At 37.3% G+C, this 16,937-nt stretch overlaps 1 protein-coding gene across 2 annotated transcripts in view; it reads left to right on the forward strand.

Annotated features, from left to right (window-relative positions):
* SRBD1 (S1 RNA binding domain 1) overlaps positions 1-16,937 on the forward strand; it is a 224,184-nt gene that overhangs the window by 66,081 nt on the left and 141,166 nt on the right. For both annotated transcript variants that reach the window (XM_054023628.1, XM_054023629.1), the window contains 3 exons: positions 3,473-3,630; positions 5,960-6,050; positions 7,172-7,279. In XM_054023628.1, the coding sequence (XP_053879603.1) occupies positions 3,473-3,630; positions 5,960-6,050; positions 7,172-7,279 (357 nt within the window). The remainder of the gene's footprint in view (positions 1-3,472; positions 3,631-5,959; positions 6,051-7,171; positions 7,280-16,937) is intronic.

The raw sequence follows: 16,937 nt of genomic DNA on the forward strand, positions 1-16,937 counted from the left end.
GTACGGCACCTGCCAATAGTATTCCTGGCTCAAGGCATTGAGCAATCAGTTTCTCACTTTTGTGACCACTTAACTGCTCTCCTTTTTTATCCTCTCTCTCTTCTCACCAGAAGTTTTTCTTTGGAGTCTTGCACAGGGCTGCTAAAGTATTTTAAAACCTCCTTTTAGTGTTAACGTCTCTAACTTTTTTTTTTATTAATAAGCGTTGGAGCAGAACGTTTTGAAGAGTGTATTGAAACTTTTACTCCTAGTGATGAGGAGGAGAGAACTTGCCAGCAAGACAATTACCTTCTTTATTGTTTCATTTCCTGTCTTCTACTTTCCTTCCTGTCAGATACTATGATTGCTCAGACCTGGTATAATAATGTCCAGTAATACTTTTGGCTCTTCAGAATACATTTTATTTTGTTGCAGTCCTGCATGGAATAATTTCATAGGGTTTCAACACAAGTGATGAGATGAAGAAATATTTTTTTAAATGTATAATTCTTTCCTAATTTTCCATACTCTCTCAAAAAGCATTGGAGTTCTTTCCCTCACTGTTCTTCATAGACATTTTTTCCCCTATACATCTCATTTCACACCTGAAGTTCCAACAGAAAATATTGCTTGTGCTTTGCATATGAAAGCTGGAGTTGGAAATGGAGTCCAAACTTTAGAACCCTTATCTTCCAGCTGTGACTCCAGATGTCAGTAGGCCAAGATTAGGATAATTGCCCTTATTAAATACTTCTCTTGGCAATCTGATGACTGAATGCAATTTTGAGTTTCAAATGCAGAAGAAAATTAAAGGAATCGCCATATTCTTTATATTTGTTTTACTATAATCATCCTAGTAAATTTGAAATGATATGTTAAATCGTTTGATAAATTATTTTATTTTTCATAAAATGGCAAATGAGAATATTTATTTTCAAAATAATCAATGTTCTTATGTTTACGAGGGATCCCCTCCTCCCCCAAACCTTATTAATAAGAATTACCAGAAATTAGAACAATACAAAGCTAGGCATTTTATCATTTTTGACGCACAGTGGTGCCCTGAGAACATAAAGAGAAAATAAATGTCAGGCTACCTGGGACAGTTTCATAAAGGATTAAATGACTATCCAAAATTTAAAATTGAGGGCCAGCACTTGGGGTGGTGGGTCATATCACTGATACACATGTTGAATGAGAAGCAAGTAGAAAGAAAAAGAAAGGTCTATATTTGAAATTAAAAATACAGGATATTAAGTAATAGAAAGGACATACGTTATAGTCTTCACACACCTGGCACTTTCAGTACCATTTCCTGTTACTATAAAAGTTTCTTAAATCCAAGCCAACTTTAAACATGTTTCCATAAAGTGTACAAAACTAATAACATGTGGCTAGGGGTAAATCCAGTTCCTGCACAGGTCCCCGTTGTAGTAGAACTGGTAGATTGAGCTGCATGTGGGGAGTGGATGTCCTGTGCGTGATATAGAAACCACTTTTGGGGGATAGAGGAAAGCCAGGGCCAGAGGATCTTTCTTTGTGCAGATTCTCCAGTCTTCACGTCCACACACCATGGCAGAGGCAGCGACTGCTTCTGCTGTTGTGTTCAGTGGTGGCTGCTACAGTGCAGCCATTCTGCTACCTGGGGGTGATTCCTTTTTCTACTCAATGGAGACCAGAGCACAGTCTGCTATTGGTCTACCTTTGAAATACTAGGGCAGCCTAGGGAATGCATGTAAATTTTGTGTACTTTTCATGATCTCCCTTTAGATAATATCTATGCTAATTTTGTGTTCTTCATTCAGAAACAATTCCAGAGGGGGTTTCTTTCTTTTGCATGAAGGATGCCTTTTCATAGAAATGCTTTGAAAGCAATGTGTGAAGGAAAACGTGGGTGGTTATGTCTTTGAGTGTTGAAGGGATGTCACCAACTTGTAATCTAGTCTGTTTTTCAAAAATTGGAGTTAAAAGTAGTTGCACATTCTACATACGTCCATGAGTCCGGGTGCCAGTAGTTGTGGTTTTAGTCATATTTTCCTATCTTTTAAAAATGTCTTTTCTCCTCATAGTTGCTCTGTGTAAAGACGTTCACAAACTGGAAACAGACTGGCTCTTTGGGAAGCAATGGATCTGACTATGCATAAAATACTATCAAATGCACAAAATTAATTGATGTGTAAATGAGAATGTTTATATATTTGCATAGAGAATTAATTGTATAGAAAAACTATAAAGAATTATTTCTGCTAGTTTTTCATTTATGATAATCTTAGGTGTTGTTTCAGTGGTACATTAATGTACAGAAAAGGGTTCCTTTTTGACTGATCAAAAAGACACACATTCCTGGGGGGAAAAGTGTGGGTAGTTTTAAAGTTATATGCAGGCTTACAGTATTAGTTACTATCTGACTCATCATGACTTCCTTAATTATCCTAATAACTGATCACATTACACAGATGGTGCATGGATGTGTGCATATGCAAAGAGAGAGGAAACTGCTGAATACTAAAGATTCTTTTTGTTTAATAAACTTTTTTATTCCTTAATAAGTGTAAACAACTAAGACATTTTGTTGTTATCAGACATTCTCTTCTTGGCTGCTGTTGACATACAAGGCGCAGACTTACCACCTAGCAAAAATACACATTTGTCTTAGATAAACAAGGATATTTTTAATAAATGGTGCTAAAGTTACAGAACTCATTCCTTGATCTTCAGTGGCATATTTATTTTTCCTGTCAAAGATCATGGAAGAGGGAAAAAAAATAGAGAACGTTTTGTATCTATGAATTTCTGCTTTGCCTACATCCACACAAACAAATGTGGAAACACATCAACTACACTGTTATTATTTTGCATCTGCAATTGTTTATCAAGTCACCAGTTTCAAATACAGTTGTGAAATACTGTAACTCATGAACCAGACGGGCTATCTAGTGAATTATAGTAATTTAGCAATTACAAATAGAAACGACTTATCAGGCTATCTAGTCCATTTCAGTCTTAGTCGCTTAAACCAATTCTGCTTGCTAGTAATTTTCTCAGTAACTAGGAAATTATCCCAGTCTCTGCAGGTTTATATTAGAAGCTGAATTCAGCGTAGGTGTTTCTCAAGGCTGGTCTGATGAGAATCAGAATACCATTCCCCTGCAAGTAGAAACCCAGCTTTGAGTAGACACTGCTGTCTATTCAAAAATGTAATAGTGGATGTGTGAAAATAAGGCAGAAAGGAGTCTGTGCAGACTTTACACAACTTATGGGTAACTGTAACTGCAAGCCAGTTACTGATGCTACTTTCTTAGGACTACAACCAATTTTTCATATACTATTCCTGTTAAAGTAAATGTACCAAAAACTCGAGATCCATAGCGTAGTGGACCATAACAAAGAAATAATCAGAAATGCTCCAAAAAGCATGTACTTTGAACCAACTAAAAAATGTGTCTGAAAACTAACTGGAAAAAACTCCTCTTTTTGCTTTCTATCCTCTAAGATCAAAGTTAACGTCTGATGCAGAGAAAGAATCTATAATGATGTTTGGAAGAAATCTTCGACAGTTGCTTCTGACGAACCCTGTGAGAGGACGTATTTTGATGGGAGTTGATCCTGGGTACAAACATGGCTGCAAGCTGGCAATCATTTCGCCAACCAGTAAGTTTAAATTCCAAATTTTTCCATCAGCTTTTAAAACACTGTTTAACTTTTGAAATTTACTGAATTACAGTAAAAGCTAGTTGTTATACAGTATACTTATGGAGAGTATCTATTTTCTGTTATGATTTAGTCTTTCATGTTTGCATGTAATTTACCCTGCAAATTCCTTTAGTAGCATGGGATTAAATGTTACGGGCCTGAGTCTCCACTCTCTTGTCTAGTCATTTTCACCTGTGCAAAGTGGGAATGAACAGTTTTGCACTCTCATCACACAGTTGTGAATAATTAAAACACAGTAGTTAGGAATCAGACTCTTAATGTATTACAGCTTAAAATGGAATCAGCTTTTGAATACTTGCTTCTTAATTTCCCCCCCCACACACAAATAACCTGTTTACACACTTGGAAATTGACTTCTTCGCTGCTTGTTTTTCTTTAATATTGCATATTTTAAAGTAAACTGGCACTTATAGAAGGTGCAGGACCCAGCAGCTCTGGAAATCTGAAGTTCTCTGGTGAACAGGTGCAGCTTTTAGGCAGCTGCAGGGGAAATCTCCCTAATGTGGCTTAATTAGGTCTGGAGGTTTACCCCTGTAAGGGTGTGAAAAGGTTTGTCACTTTCTCCTCCCATCCTGTCCTTACCTTCTTTGCGAAACTTCAAAAAAGAGCTATCAGGTGTAATGGCGTGTGTTTTGTCATGTAGGTACTTCTCCACCTCTCTAGTTAATAAAAGTTGTTTGTATTTTTTTCTTACATTTGCTAACTACCCAGTCAGTTCCTAGTGATTCTGGCCTTGTTTACAGAGTTCCTTATGGTTTGAAGCAGAGTATCTATAATACATTTTGTTTGATTCATATGAAGTCATTGGTCTAAAATGCCTAAGTTCATTTTCAAAAGTCACTGAGGAACCTAAAGCCATGTCTATACATGCAGCACATCTGGTAACGATGCTCTATGCTGATGGGAGAGAGCTCTTCCATTGGCATAAAAAAGCCACCTCTGGGATCAGCATAAGCTATGTCAGCAGGAGAAGCTCTCCTGCCGACATAGTGCTGTGAACACGAGCACTTATGCTGGTGTAATTTATGTCAGTCACGGGAGTGGAATGTTCACACCCCTAAGGGACAAAAGTTTTGCTGACATAGGCTGTAGTGTAGACATAGAAGCCTAAATCCCATTGACTTGCAGTGAGTCTTAGGCTAAGTCACTTACACATAATAAAATTTTACCCATTGTCCTATTGTCTTGTAATGTTTGTGTTTCTCTGTTGAAGGACAGAAAAACATTTCCATATAAAGTCTATCCTTTTATGGTTTATTTAGCCGCCTTTTCCCTACCCCTTCCGCACTGGTTATGTATTCAGCAGCTGAAATATATTAAAAATGGTGAGACCACAGCAAATCTGTATCTCTCCTCAACATGTCAAACTGACATTTTACAATATGTAGCTTTCTTTAAAAATACCCACAAAACCCCAAAATAAGCAAACAAAACAAAAAAAACCTCTGCATTCTGTAACTCCTTGATGGCCATAACATGTGCATCTGGAAACTGTACAAGTATTTTGTCAATTCTTCAGTGAAATAAAACATTGAGCCACACCCGCTGTGGTTTGGATAAAATGTAAAGTACGCTGCTTTTTATGATAATCAAACAGGCTATTAAGAGAAACCTTGTAAAACTTGTGGATGTTTATGCATTTTACAGTCTTTGTTTAAAAAAAAAAAACAATTATGGATCACAGGAAATAGGCCTTTTTGCAAGCTAGTGACACTTGATTTAAAAACAATCTTCACAGCTATTTTTCACAGACATAATTTTCTCTTTTGTTTTCAGCATAGATTTTTGTGAAAATGGAAATTACACTTTCCAATTTTTTTTTTGCTAGACTGTTGTTTGGAGGAAGTAGTAATGGCTTTGGTGTTGAATTAACCCCATATTGCCAAAATACAAGGCTCAAATAATGTATAAGTTTTTATAATGCCTTCAGATTTATTTTCTTCATATTGTTTTATATCTCAATGAGCTTGCTTATTAGTTGTCTGATTTTTAAGAGTTACAGACTTACGTTTCCTCAATTTTCTGTATAAAGTTTCCTGACCGCCTTCCAAAGTACCCAATCCAGCATTCTCTCTAATTTAATCTCTTTCACAGCACATAGTACAGGGAATAGACTCTCACACACTGTATATTCAAATAAGGCTGCTGTATTTAAGTACAATGAAGAATAGCTAACTTAAAAAAAGGCATGCTCAATTGGGGTGGCCATTTTATATTCATATCTCTTAGAGAACTTACTGAATGGTTTTGCCTTTCCTCATTCTAGGTCAGATACTCCATACTGATGTTGTCTACTTGCATTCTGGACAAGGATTCCGTGAAGCTGAAAAGATAAGGAGACTTCTTCTGCATTACAAGTATGATGATGAAGCTTTCATTAAAATATAAATAGGATAAATATCTACATTATATCAAAATTGGATATACAAGCACGATGCCCAGAGATTTAGTGGAATTTCTGCTTTCATGGCTGACGGCTGAATGTTGCTCAATTTATGTTCATGTTTTAAAACATTGTATGTATTAGATGCTTATGAAATCAAGCAGTGAATATAGTTAGTTTACAAATTAGATGCTATGGAAATGTATTTGCAAAGGTGTGCCAATTCATCTTATTCCTACTGTGCAGCACCCATGCTAGTCTATTTTGGGAGCTTTTATGAACAGCTATTGCTACTTGTATTAAATTTGGGGATAGGTTTGGGTTGTGGGACGTTGTTCACTAGGGATTAGGAGTTTGATGTTAAACACTCATGCGTACCTGTTGATAGCCTGGGATTATTGGTAGCTCTGGCCCTTACTGTACTATTTTTGAGGCGGTTCCATCCAGTGTTATTCCACTGAGTGAGCTTCCAAAATGAGTTTTTCTTTATTTTAGCTTCTGTTCAATTCAATAGAAGCCATTTTGCACTGGGAAGGATTTTCCTGTCTGTGCAATAAAATGATTTAACATGAAGACAGCCAAGGAGAGTCATGAATGATGTATTACAGCCCTTGAGTTTCCTGTAGTTAGGCTTGCTGTTCACTTCTATAAGGGATATGTGAAAATTATCACTCTCGCCACTCACAACATCACAATGCACTCAAACCTTCAGACAGTCAGTCCCTTCCCCCATACATGCCTCAAGCCCTTGAAAAGTCTTACTACTAGAGCCACTTAAAGGTTTCTTTGCTGTTGTACATGCAGCTAAGGGGATGGAATTCTCCATTGCAAGGTACTAGCTACTTTGTAGCTACTGCAGCAAGACACACTTTTGTAATATGCCACAGTGTGTGTGTTGTGCAGCTTAACTCTTGGCTAATCAGTCTGGTTCATGCTGAGGTGCTGATGTCTACAGGATTCTAAGATCTTCCTATGTGTGGAAGATGGCGACATGTTCTTGTTGAGTACAGCCTTTACCTATTACATAAAATGAAATTACTACACATCCCTAACTATGCAGGAAAACTGAATGTTTATCCTTTATCTCCTTTAAAGCTGCAGCACTGTTGTGATAGGCAATGGGACTGCCTGCAGGGAGACAGAAGCTTACTTTGCTGACTTAATTATGAAAAAGTACTTTGCACCACTGGATGTTGTATATTGGTAAGATTGCTTCCTTTGCTTGACATTTTGTTTTCCTCTTCAGCACATTTCAAGTTCAGTAGGTGCTTTTAAATGTGGTTTTTTTAAGGTACACCGGTACCTCGATATAACGCGACCTGATATAATACGAATTTGGATATAATATGGTAAAGCAGTGCTCCGGGGGGGCGGGGCTGTGCACTCCGGTGGATCAAAGCAAGTTCGATATAATGTGGTTTCACCTATAACGCAGTAAGATTTTTTGGCTCCCGAGGACAGCGTTATATCGAGATAGAGGTGTAGTTCCTCTGCAGTCCTCTCCGTCTTTTACTGTTATCGTATCAGGCTTGGCCCACCCTTCTGGCCATAGAGAAGTAGTCTTGGCTCCCTTTGGAGTATGTAAACACCCATTCATGGGGAGAAGTTCACTAGAGCATCATTCAATGCATTCCCTCCTCTTGGGGATAAGTGTGCTGCCTCCATAGCAGTCTCCAAGTCTTGCCAGCCCAAGGAACTCAGCCCTCAGCTGAGAATCTGCGTCCCATATCCTCTGTGTTTCCCTACAGCAACTGTAGGTTGCTGATTGCTTGGCTGGGCCACTGGAATGCAAATTTAAATACTGGTATCATCTGTCTATGCTATGGAAAGCTTGCTGATCCTTTGGATATTAAGTTGCCTGGAAAAAAATCCTTTGTTAATGCACAGCAAGAGTAATGAAGGATTCATCTTGCCAAAAACTCAGTTTTTGACAATTAGATTTCAGAATTCAACAGAACTGTTTGAAAAGCCTCTGTTTGGGTTTTGATGTGAATGCTATGTCTGTCTGCTGCCTGACCAGAGGACAGAGCCTCTTGTTTTTCCTCCAAGAAATAATGGAAATATACTCACTATTATTTAATCATCTCAAATGAAATTTTTAAATCTTGGAGTAAGCGTTTGCATTGAAAGTAAAAAGCAACCATTTTTGTTCCTCCATCAAAATGTTAAGATAGATAGTAAAAAGTAGTTCTAAGTTTTCCAAAGAGGGATTGCTTTTCTCTCTTTGGACTTTTGTCATCTTCTGGGAGTGTTTAATGTTTTTTTGTCAAATCCATAGATTGAAAAGAAATCTGACAGAAAATTTCAATAAATGCATTTTTCCTAGGAAATTATGTTGTCATGTAACTCCATTTGTTCTTTGTTTTCCAGACTGGTATAAATTTGTGTTGAGAACCAATAATTAATTTGATTTTATTTCAAAAGGCACTCTAGGGATCCTCTTTAAATTTTTTAATGTTTGTTTTCAAATCAGAAGCTCATACAAGACTGCCGAAGCTTTTTATTGACTCTAGCCTCAAAGTAGGGGCTTTGTGTAGTTTGGTTAGCATGGAAGACAATTATATGTTTGGAAAAAAGTCATATTGTAAAATTTTATTGACATTTATTTAGATAAAATTTGAAAGCCAGTTATGGAAATATAAGTGCTTTATTCTTTGTTAGAAGAAGCAATTGTAACTTGTTTGAATTGTAATTTGTCATGTTTTTTTTCAGTTTTTTGTGCTACAGAATGCAAATATTTGTTTGTTAAAGTTCGTGCAGCAAGATTTATTTTTTTATTTTATGACAGGTTTTGTGGATGGTTTTCTTATAATGCTTTGCTTTTTTTTCTTTTCTTTGTGTTTTGTTACAATTATTTTGTCAATAGAATAGGAATGTAGAGATAACTTCCAAAATATTTAGCCCTGTCAGTTTCTTGGGCTGAGCTTTGTGGAGCTACTGTAATGGAATATTTTAAAAATAAAAATATTAGGAACTGGTAAAATGCATGTGGAAATAGGAATTGTGAGAACATTTTTCAATCCAAAGTATCAAGTAGGTAGATTTCTCTAATAACTGTATACGGAGACAGATTTTTCTCAAGTTTCAAGAATTAGATTACTCATTAAATCATGTTATATCTTTTTTTGACAAAACTAGTTGTAAAACTTCTAGTGAAATATAAACTTTTAGATTGTCCATATAAGAGATAGCTGAAATAAAAAGTTAGCATAATTAAAGTACTATCACTATTAATTTATGTTGTACTAGTATTTGCAGGTCCTAATTGGGATTTAGGGCTCCATTGTACTATGTGCACACTTAAGGAAAAGATGGTCTCTGCATTGATGAGCTTGTATAGGGAACTAAGATGGCACCAATGATCATGTTAAAAGGAATAACAGGTGGAATAATTTTAATTGCAGTAAACGTATTCAGAATATTGGATGCTATTAGCCACATAGTTGTCACTATTTAAATATTTCCAAATAAGCTGAACCTGGGGTCTTAGTGGCTGCCCCCCACTTCTGACCGCCTTGACTATCTGTCTTTTTATGGAGGTTGGACTTTCATCTTGCTCTTCGGTCTGGCTGCCTGCTCAGGGAGGTGTGTGTGCACGCACAGGAAACCTGCTGCTCACTCTTGAAAGCAGTTGTTAGGAACAGAAATTAGTATTTTTCTTTACTAGAGAGTTCAGCCAGCGGCCTGGGACTGAGGACGGCTAACACCCAGGACAGAATTTAAAAACCTGAGCAGTCCTGGCCAAATGGGGCAGTTGGCTACTATAGTTGACTATTTGAGCAATTACCCAGGCCATTGATGTACTCCTTGAGGCACATTGTGAAGCATGAGTCAGAAGAATGAGTACTGTCAGTAACCTGAATACTGTAATGTTTTGATGGTCCAAGAATGAACACTCCTTTGTGTCTTATTACATTTCCAGAAAAGCTTCATTAATTTAGAGTAGGGCTGTCAAGCGATTAAAGAAAGTAATTGTGCGATTAATCGCACTGTTAAACAATAATAGAATACCATTTATTTAAATATTTTGGTATATATTCTACATTTTCAAATATATTGATTTCAGATACCAGTTTTTGATTTCAATTACAACACAGAACACAAATTGTACAGTGCTCACTTTATATTTATTTTTTATTACAAATATTTGTGCTATAAAAAACAAAAAATAGTATTTTTCAATTCACCTCATACAAGTACTGTAGTGCAATCTCTTTATCGTGAAAGTTGAACTTACAAATGTAGAATTATGTACAAAAAAACCTGCATTCAAAAATAAAACAGTGTAAAACTTTAGCACCTACAAGTCCACTCAGTCCTACTTCTTGTTCAGCCAGTCACTCAGACAAACAAGTTTGTTTACATTTGCAGGAGATAATGCTGCCCGCTTCTTGTTTACAATGTCACCTGAAAGTGAGAACAGGTGTTCTCATGAAACTGTAGTAGTTGGCGTCACAAGATATTTACATGCCAGATGCGTTAAAGATTCATATGTGTCTTCATGCATCCATGCTAATGAGGGTTTCTGCTCGATAACGATCCAAAGTAGTGCAGACCGACGCATGTTCACTTTCATCATCTGAGTCAGATGCCACCAGGAGAAGGTTGATTTTCTTTTTTGGTGGTTCGGGTTCAGTAGTTTCTGCATCGGAGTGCTTCTCTTTCAAGACTTCTGAAAGCAAGCGCCACATCTCATCCCTCTCAGATTTTGGAAGGCACTTCAGATTCTTAAACCTTGGGTCGAGTGCTATAGCTAGTTTTAGAAATCTCACATTGGTACCTTCTTTGCATTTTGTCAAATCTGCAGTGAAAGTGTTCTTGAAACGAAAATGTGCTGGGTCATCATCCGAGATTGTTATAACATGAAATATATAGCAGAATGCGGGTAAAACAGAGCAGGAGACATACTATTGTTCCCCAAGGAGTTCATTCTCAAATTTAATTAACACATTATTTTTTAACAAGCGTCAGCAGCATGGAAACATCCTCTGGAATGGTGGCCGAAGCATGAAGAGGTATACGAATGTTATTCTCACTTTCAGGTGACATTTTAAATAAGAAGTCGGCATCGTTATCTCCCGTAAATGTAAACAAACTTGTTTGTCTTAGTGATTGGCTGAACAAGAAGTAGGACTGAGTGGACTTGTAGGCTCTAAAGTTTTACATTGTTTTGTTTTTGAATGCAGTTATGTAGCAAAAAAAAAATCTACATTTGGAAGTTGCACTTTCTTGATGAAGAGATTGCATTGTATTAGGTGAACTGAAAAATACTATTTCTTTTGTTATCATTTTTACAGTGCAAATATTTGTAATAAAAATAATATAAAGTGAGCGCTGTACACTTTGTATTCTGTGTTGTAATAAAAATCAATATATTTGAAAATGTAGAAAAAATCCTAAAATATTTAATAAATTTCAATCGCAATTCTATTGTTTAACAGTGTAATTAAAACTGCGATTAATCGCGATTAATTTTTTTAATCGTGATAAATTTTTTTGAGTTAATTGCGTGAGTTAACTGTGATTAATCGACAGCCCTAATTTAGAGATAAGGTTGCTCAAGTGCATTTCTTCATGATAATCAAAACGCAAGGGCTTTTTCTACACACAGTCTGAGCACAGCTGTGAAGTTAAACATGTGCCACCCCCTGGTGAGAGACACTCTTGTTTGGATGCCTTATATCGATTCTGCTACTACTAAGGAATCAATTTAAGCAAAATCGAAACAGTACATTGTTAATCTGAGACAAGAGTGTCCATCCTGGGGCATTGCACAGATTGAACTAAATCAGTTTACAAACCAGTTGAGTGAAACCAGTGCTAAAAGTGTAGCAGAAAGCATAAATTAAGGCATCGTTCGCACCCAACTCAGTAATACCAGTCTCCAAGCATTAGTTCTTCAGCACTGCTCAAGCACACCAACAGTCTACTACCTTGTCTAGATGTTTGCTTGTCTAGATGTTCGCTTTCAGTTCAACAGTACTGTTGCCTTCAATGCGCATACTTCAAAGCAGTGTCAATCCAGAAACCCCCTTTAAAAAAAAAAAGAGAGGCCAGTTTGTTCACTGGCCCTTCAGAGGAAGCTAGCTTGCTTAACAGTTTAGCAGTATTTAAAGAGCAGATTTGGGAGCTCTTGCAAATCTCACAGATCAGCTTCTTAGTAGCTCAGCTGTTGCAGAAGAGGGATAGGAAGCGGATGGGGTGGAACTGCGGGATTTGGCTTCCTTTGTATTTAAAGCCTGTGGTATATACGGTATATACTTCCTTTGTATTTAAAGCCTGTGGTATACTTTTTAAATTATCACTAACGGAGGGGTTGGAGAGCACAGGTGATTTTTTTTTACCATTTCTCCCTCTCATTTCCTTTTTTTTCTCCTACCCATCATGTGAAACTAGCATAATACAATTTCAGACAATGAGAGTTATACAATAAGGAAAGTATGTGGGTAATTGTGTGTACTAAAATGTATACAGAATTGAATATCTAACTTCTGTGCACAGCTGCTATCACTGCATGTGCAGTCCTGCTTATGTTGTGCACTAATGACCAGTTACACATCCAGCTAGTTACTCGCATGTGCAATTACTGCAAGTGGGCATCCATTTTTGCTTACACACTTTGAAATTCTGGTCCTCCATTTCCAAAGCCATATATAGGAATTTCAGAATTGCACGTAGAGAAATCTTGGGTAAAATCCTGATCCCACTGAGGTCAATGGGAATTTTGCCATTGACTTCAATGAGGACAGGATTTCACACTTGGTTTGTAGTTGGTGGTACAAGAATGAAATGACTGGGCAGTTCTTTGTATAATTTGCATATCTTAGTTTATTTTTAGACATATCTTGAAGGAGACCAGTCTATTTTGTCTTCCAGAGCTAGGACAAAGACAAAATATTTTATTTGATCAGCTGATACCAGTAAGTATAATAAAATATGAGCTACTAAAATACCAGGCCTTCAACAATAACAGTTATATATTCATAGAATCATAGAACTCCCCACTTAACATCCTCTCGCTTAACGTTGTTTCGATCTTGCGTCCCTGGTCAATTACAGAACATGCTCCATTTAAATTTGTGCAGTGCTTCACTATAATGTCGTTTGGCTGCCTGTGTTGTCCACAGCTGGCAGCCCCCCATCAGCTCCGCTATGACCTCCCCATAGCGCCTCTCGCCCACCGGCAAACCCTGCAGATCAGTGCCTTCCCCCTCTTCCCCCTGCCTTCTGCCCGCCACAATCAGCTGGCTTCTGGCATTCAGGAGGGATGGGGGAGGAGCGAGGACTCGGTGCGCAGTCTCCACCTCCCTCCTCTGTCTCCCGAATGCCATAAACCAGCTGATTGCTGTGGGCAGGAGTCAGGGGAGGGAGGGGGGAGGAGTGAGGACGCAGCGTACGGAGTAAAGGGGGGAAGAAGAAGAGGCGGGTTAAGGGTGGGGGCTTGGGGAAAGGAGTGGAGTGGGCGGGCCTAGGGTTGAGCCCCCCCGCCCCTGGTGCTTGCAGAGTAGGGGAAGCTGCCACTGCTGCTGTACAACATGCTTCTCCTAGCCTACAGCTCTTTCAGCCTCCTTGCCTACCTCATTGTCTCCAGTGCCAGTGAGCTGTGCCTGTGTGGGGTAAGGCAGGGGCACCTCCCAACTATAGTACTGTACTATATGACAAATTTCCCCCCCCCGGAACATAACCCCCCCCCCCATTTACATTCATTCTTATGGGGAAATTGGATTCGCTTAACATCATTTCACTTAAAGTCGCATTTTTCAGGAACATAACTACAATGTTAAGTGAGGAGTTACTGTATCAGGGTTGGAAGGCACCTCAGGAGGTCATCTAGTCCAACCCCCTGCTCAAAGCAGGACCAATCCCCAACTAAATCATCCCAGCCAGGGCTTTGTCAAGCCTGAACCTAAAAACCTCTAAGGAAGGAGATTCCACCATCTCCCTAAGTAACCCATTCTAGTGCTTCACCACCCTCCTAGTGAAAAAGATTTTCCTAATATCCAACCTAAACCTCCCCAACTGCAACTTGAGACCATTACTCCTTGTTCTGTCATCTGGTACCACTGAGAACAGCCTAGATCCATCCTCTTTGGAACCGCCTTTCAGGTAGTTGAAAGCAGCTATCAAATCCCCCCTCGTTCTTCTCTTGTGCAGAATAAGCACATAGTTTTACTGAAATACTCAAGTTTTGTGAAATAAAGTTTTTATTCAAAAAAAGACTGCAGTAGGAAATGAAGCATATGGATTTTTTTTTTTTGAATTGGCTTTAAAAACTATCTGAAGAAAGTTTGACAGTTTTGATTTAAAACAAATATTTTTCACTACTTTTATAACCAGCACACTTTCTATACCTAAGTCCAACCTAAATAATTGCAGGACTTCTCTTTTTTTTTTTTTATGTAGTTTCTCTTGTAGACCTATGTTTATTGACTTAGATTAGGACTGGACTAGAGCCCAGAGACAGTCATATTTGGTCTTTAGGTTTTTTGTTACAAATCAACTTTTGTTGCCAGGTCCAGTAAATATTCTTGATTATTTTTGTTAGTTTTATTGTGAGTTCTTGCCAAAGATACAGTGTATTATACCCAAAACAGATGTTCTGTTTAGACAAATGTATATTTGCTTTAACAGAACCCAAAATGAAAATGAAACAACAGTGTGTTCAACATTAACATGACAGCTGATGAACTTCAGGATTTCATGGGCCTTTTTAAGTTAAATTAAAAATGTTTGGGAAATGCATATGCAGAGCACTGGGATTGGTTTTCTTTGGCCTGCTGTCCCTTCTAGGAGTCTGTGAGTGACAATTGTTTGAGTGACAGATGGGCTATGCTAGAATAGAGCAATGTAAACAGCTTTATCATGTTTTTAAAAATAACTTTAAAAAGCACAATTTTTCTTTCTGCCTGAGTGGTCTTATGATAAGAATACAAGCTTTCTTGCAGGTGAAACTAATTATTTGTATATTTATATTGAAGTGCACTCACGATAAATTATTTCATCTCACACTTAACAATAGTTTATAGCATGTGCGTTAGATTACTGGTAGATAAAACTACATCAGCCGATTAAGAACGTAACCTGTATACTCTAGGTGTTTTTTGTTTATTATCTATTTGGCTTGTTGTCATTTTTCTTGTTTCTGTTATCCTGAACTTTAAACAGTTTGTCCTTTTCCCTTACCTTTGACAAAATCTTTTTCTGGCTTTTCAGGCATTTGAAGCATTGATCTTATTGATGATCTACTAGTATTTATGTTCAAACACTACTATTTTGTAGCAAGTCAAGCAAAATCCATAAAATCTTGTAAGATCATTTCTAATACATTTTATTTCTTTGCTTTAATGTCTTAAATACTTACGAATTTTCTGCTGAGGTAGAATAGGAGTTCCATAACTTTGAAGTTGGTTCTTAATGGTGAAAAATTGATTTGAAAATATTTGTTCAACAGGAATTTAAGTTCATTTGTATTTTTATAGGTATCTGTACAAACTGTAAATTCTACTTTTGATTTTAATCTGTTTTATGTTGCTGAATATCTGTTATACTCTGTTAGGCTTGAACAAATGCCACTTTCAAGTTCTCTGTGCCTCTACATTTCTAATGTTACACTCAACTTAATTCCCATTGCTTTTCTGCTTCATAGAACTCTCAGTTTGAAGGGAGTCTAACGTTCGGGTTCACATTATGATAATTAGGTTTCAAGGCGATGCAGGGGGATTAAGATGTCTGATGTCTAGTTGCAGAATAAAGTTCAGAGCCACTTGTAAAACTTGTTTGATTGGTTAACGGAAATATTCAGTGCTTGTGCCAGCATTAGTCCGTATTTCATCAGGTATCCTCAGTGCTGTAACTCTAGATGTGACCTTGGGACTTGATTTACCTCAGCTCAGTTTTCTTTATTAATGTGCCATGAAAGAGGTACATGAAAGATAGCTAACATCAAAGCACCTTTTAAAGTAAAATAGTTGATATGAATCCCTTGGTATTTAACACTGTCAAATGTTTCAGCTGGCTTGCATCCTTTTACAAGCTATTGCTTGCTGCATTAAAGCAGTTGTTTCAAGTCTGTTGAGGGTACTGAAAGGAGAGGTGGGGGAAGTGGAAAATTTTACTCGTATTTCTTTCAAATTGTACTTTCTTCACGTTTTTATTTTGATCTGTTAGACAGTATAACATTGATGACACACATGTATGCAACCACACATTAGATGCCTGTATAGGAGGCAGAAAATAGTTTCCAAAGCTGTTACAAAAGGAATAAATGTTCTACAAAGACAGCATGTTAGTGTCTGAACTGAAAAACAAACTGTTTTTTAACCACTTAGCTGCTTGGGTTTTGCCAAGTCTTAAATGCAGATTTCCAAAATTCTAAACAACAAATTATATTTTGAATGGTGACAAGGGGTGTGTGTGTATGTGTATGTGTGTGTGTAAAGAGTGTGTGTGGAGGGGGAAATAAGGGGGGATGGACAGTTCTCCATCCAAACTGTCTTCCAACCCTTGCTTAAAGGGTATTAACCCTTTCATTGTGATCACTAGAGCAGTTGAAGCAGAACTGATAACCATGAGCACTTCACAGGAACAACCATATAATATGTTATATTTTCTGATACTGACAGAATTTCTGACGTCACATCATCAGGCAGCAGTAGTTTCATTGTAATCCTGTTTTAATGAATGCTAACTTTTAGCTGTGTTTATATTTGAGACCATCCTGTAAGTGAGAATTTTACTTCTGGGTGAAAAGAGTGATTTTCTACAACTTTTCTTGCTATATATATATATATATATACACACACACACACATATCAAGAAAAGTTATAGAAAAAATATATATGTGTGTGTCTCAAATCATATT

Source organism: Malaclemys terrapin, chromosome 3, assembly GCF_027887155.1.
Source record: "Malaclemys terrapin pileata isolate rMalTer1 chromosome 3, rMalTer1.hap1, whole genome shotgun sequence".
Classification (NCBI taxonomy): domain Eukaryota; kingdom Metazoa; phylum Chordata; order Testudines; family Emydidae; genus Malaclemys; species Malaclemys terrapin.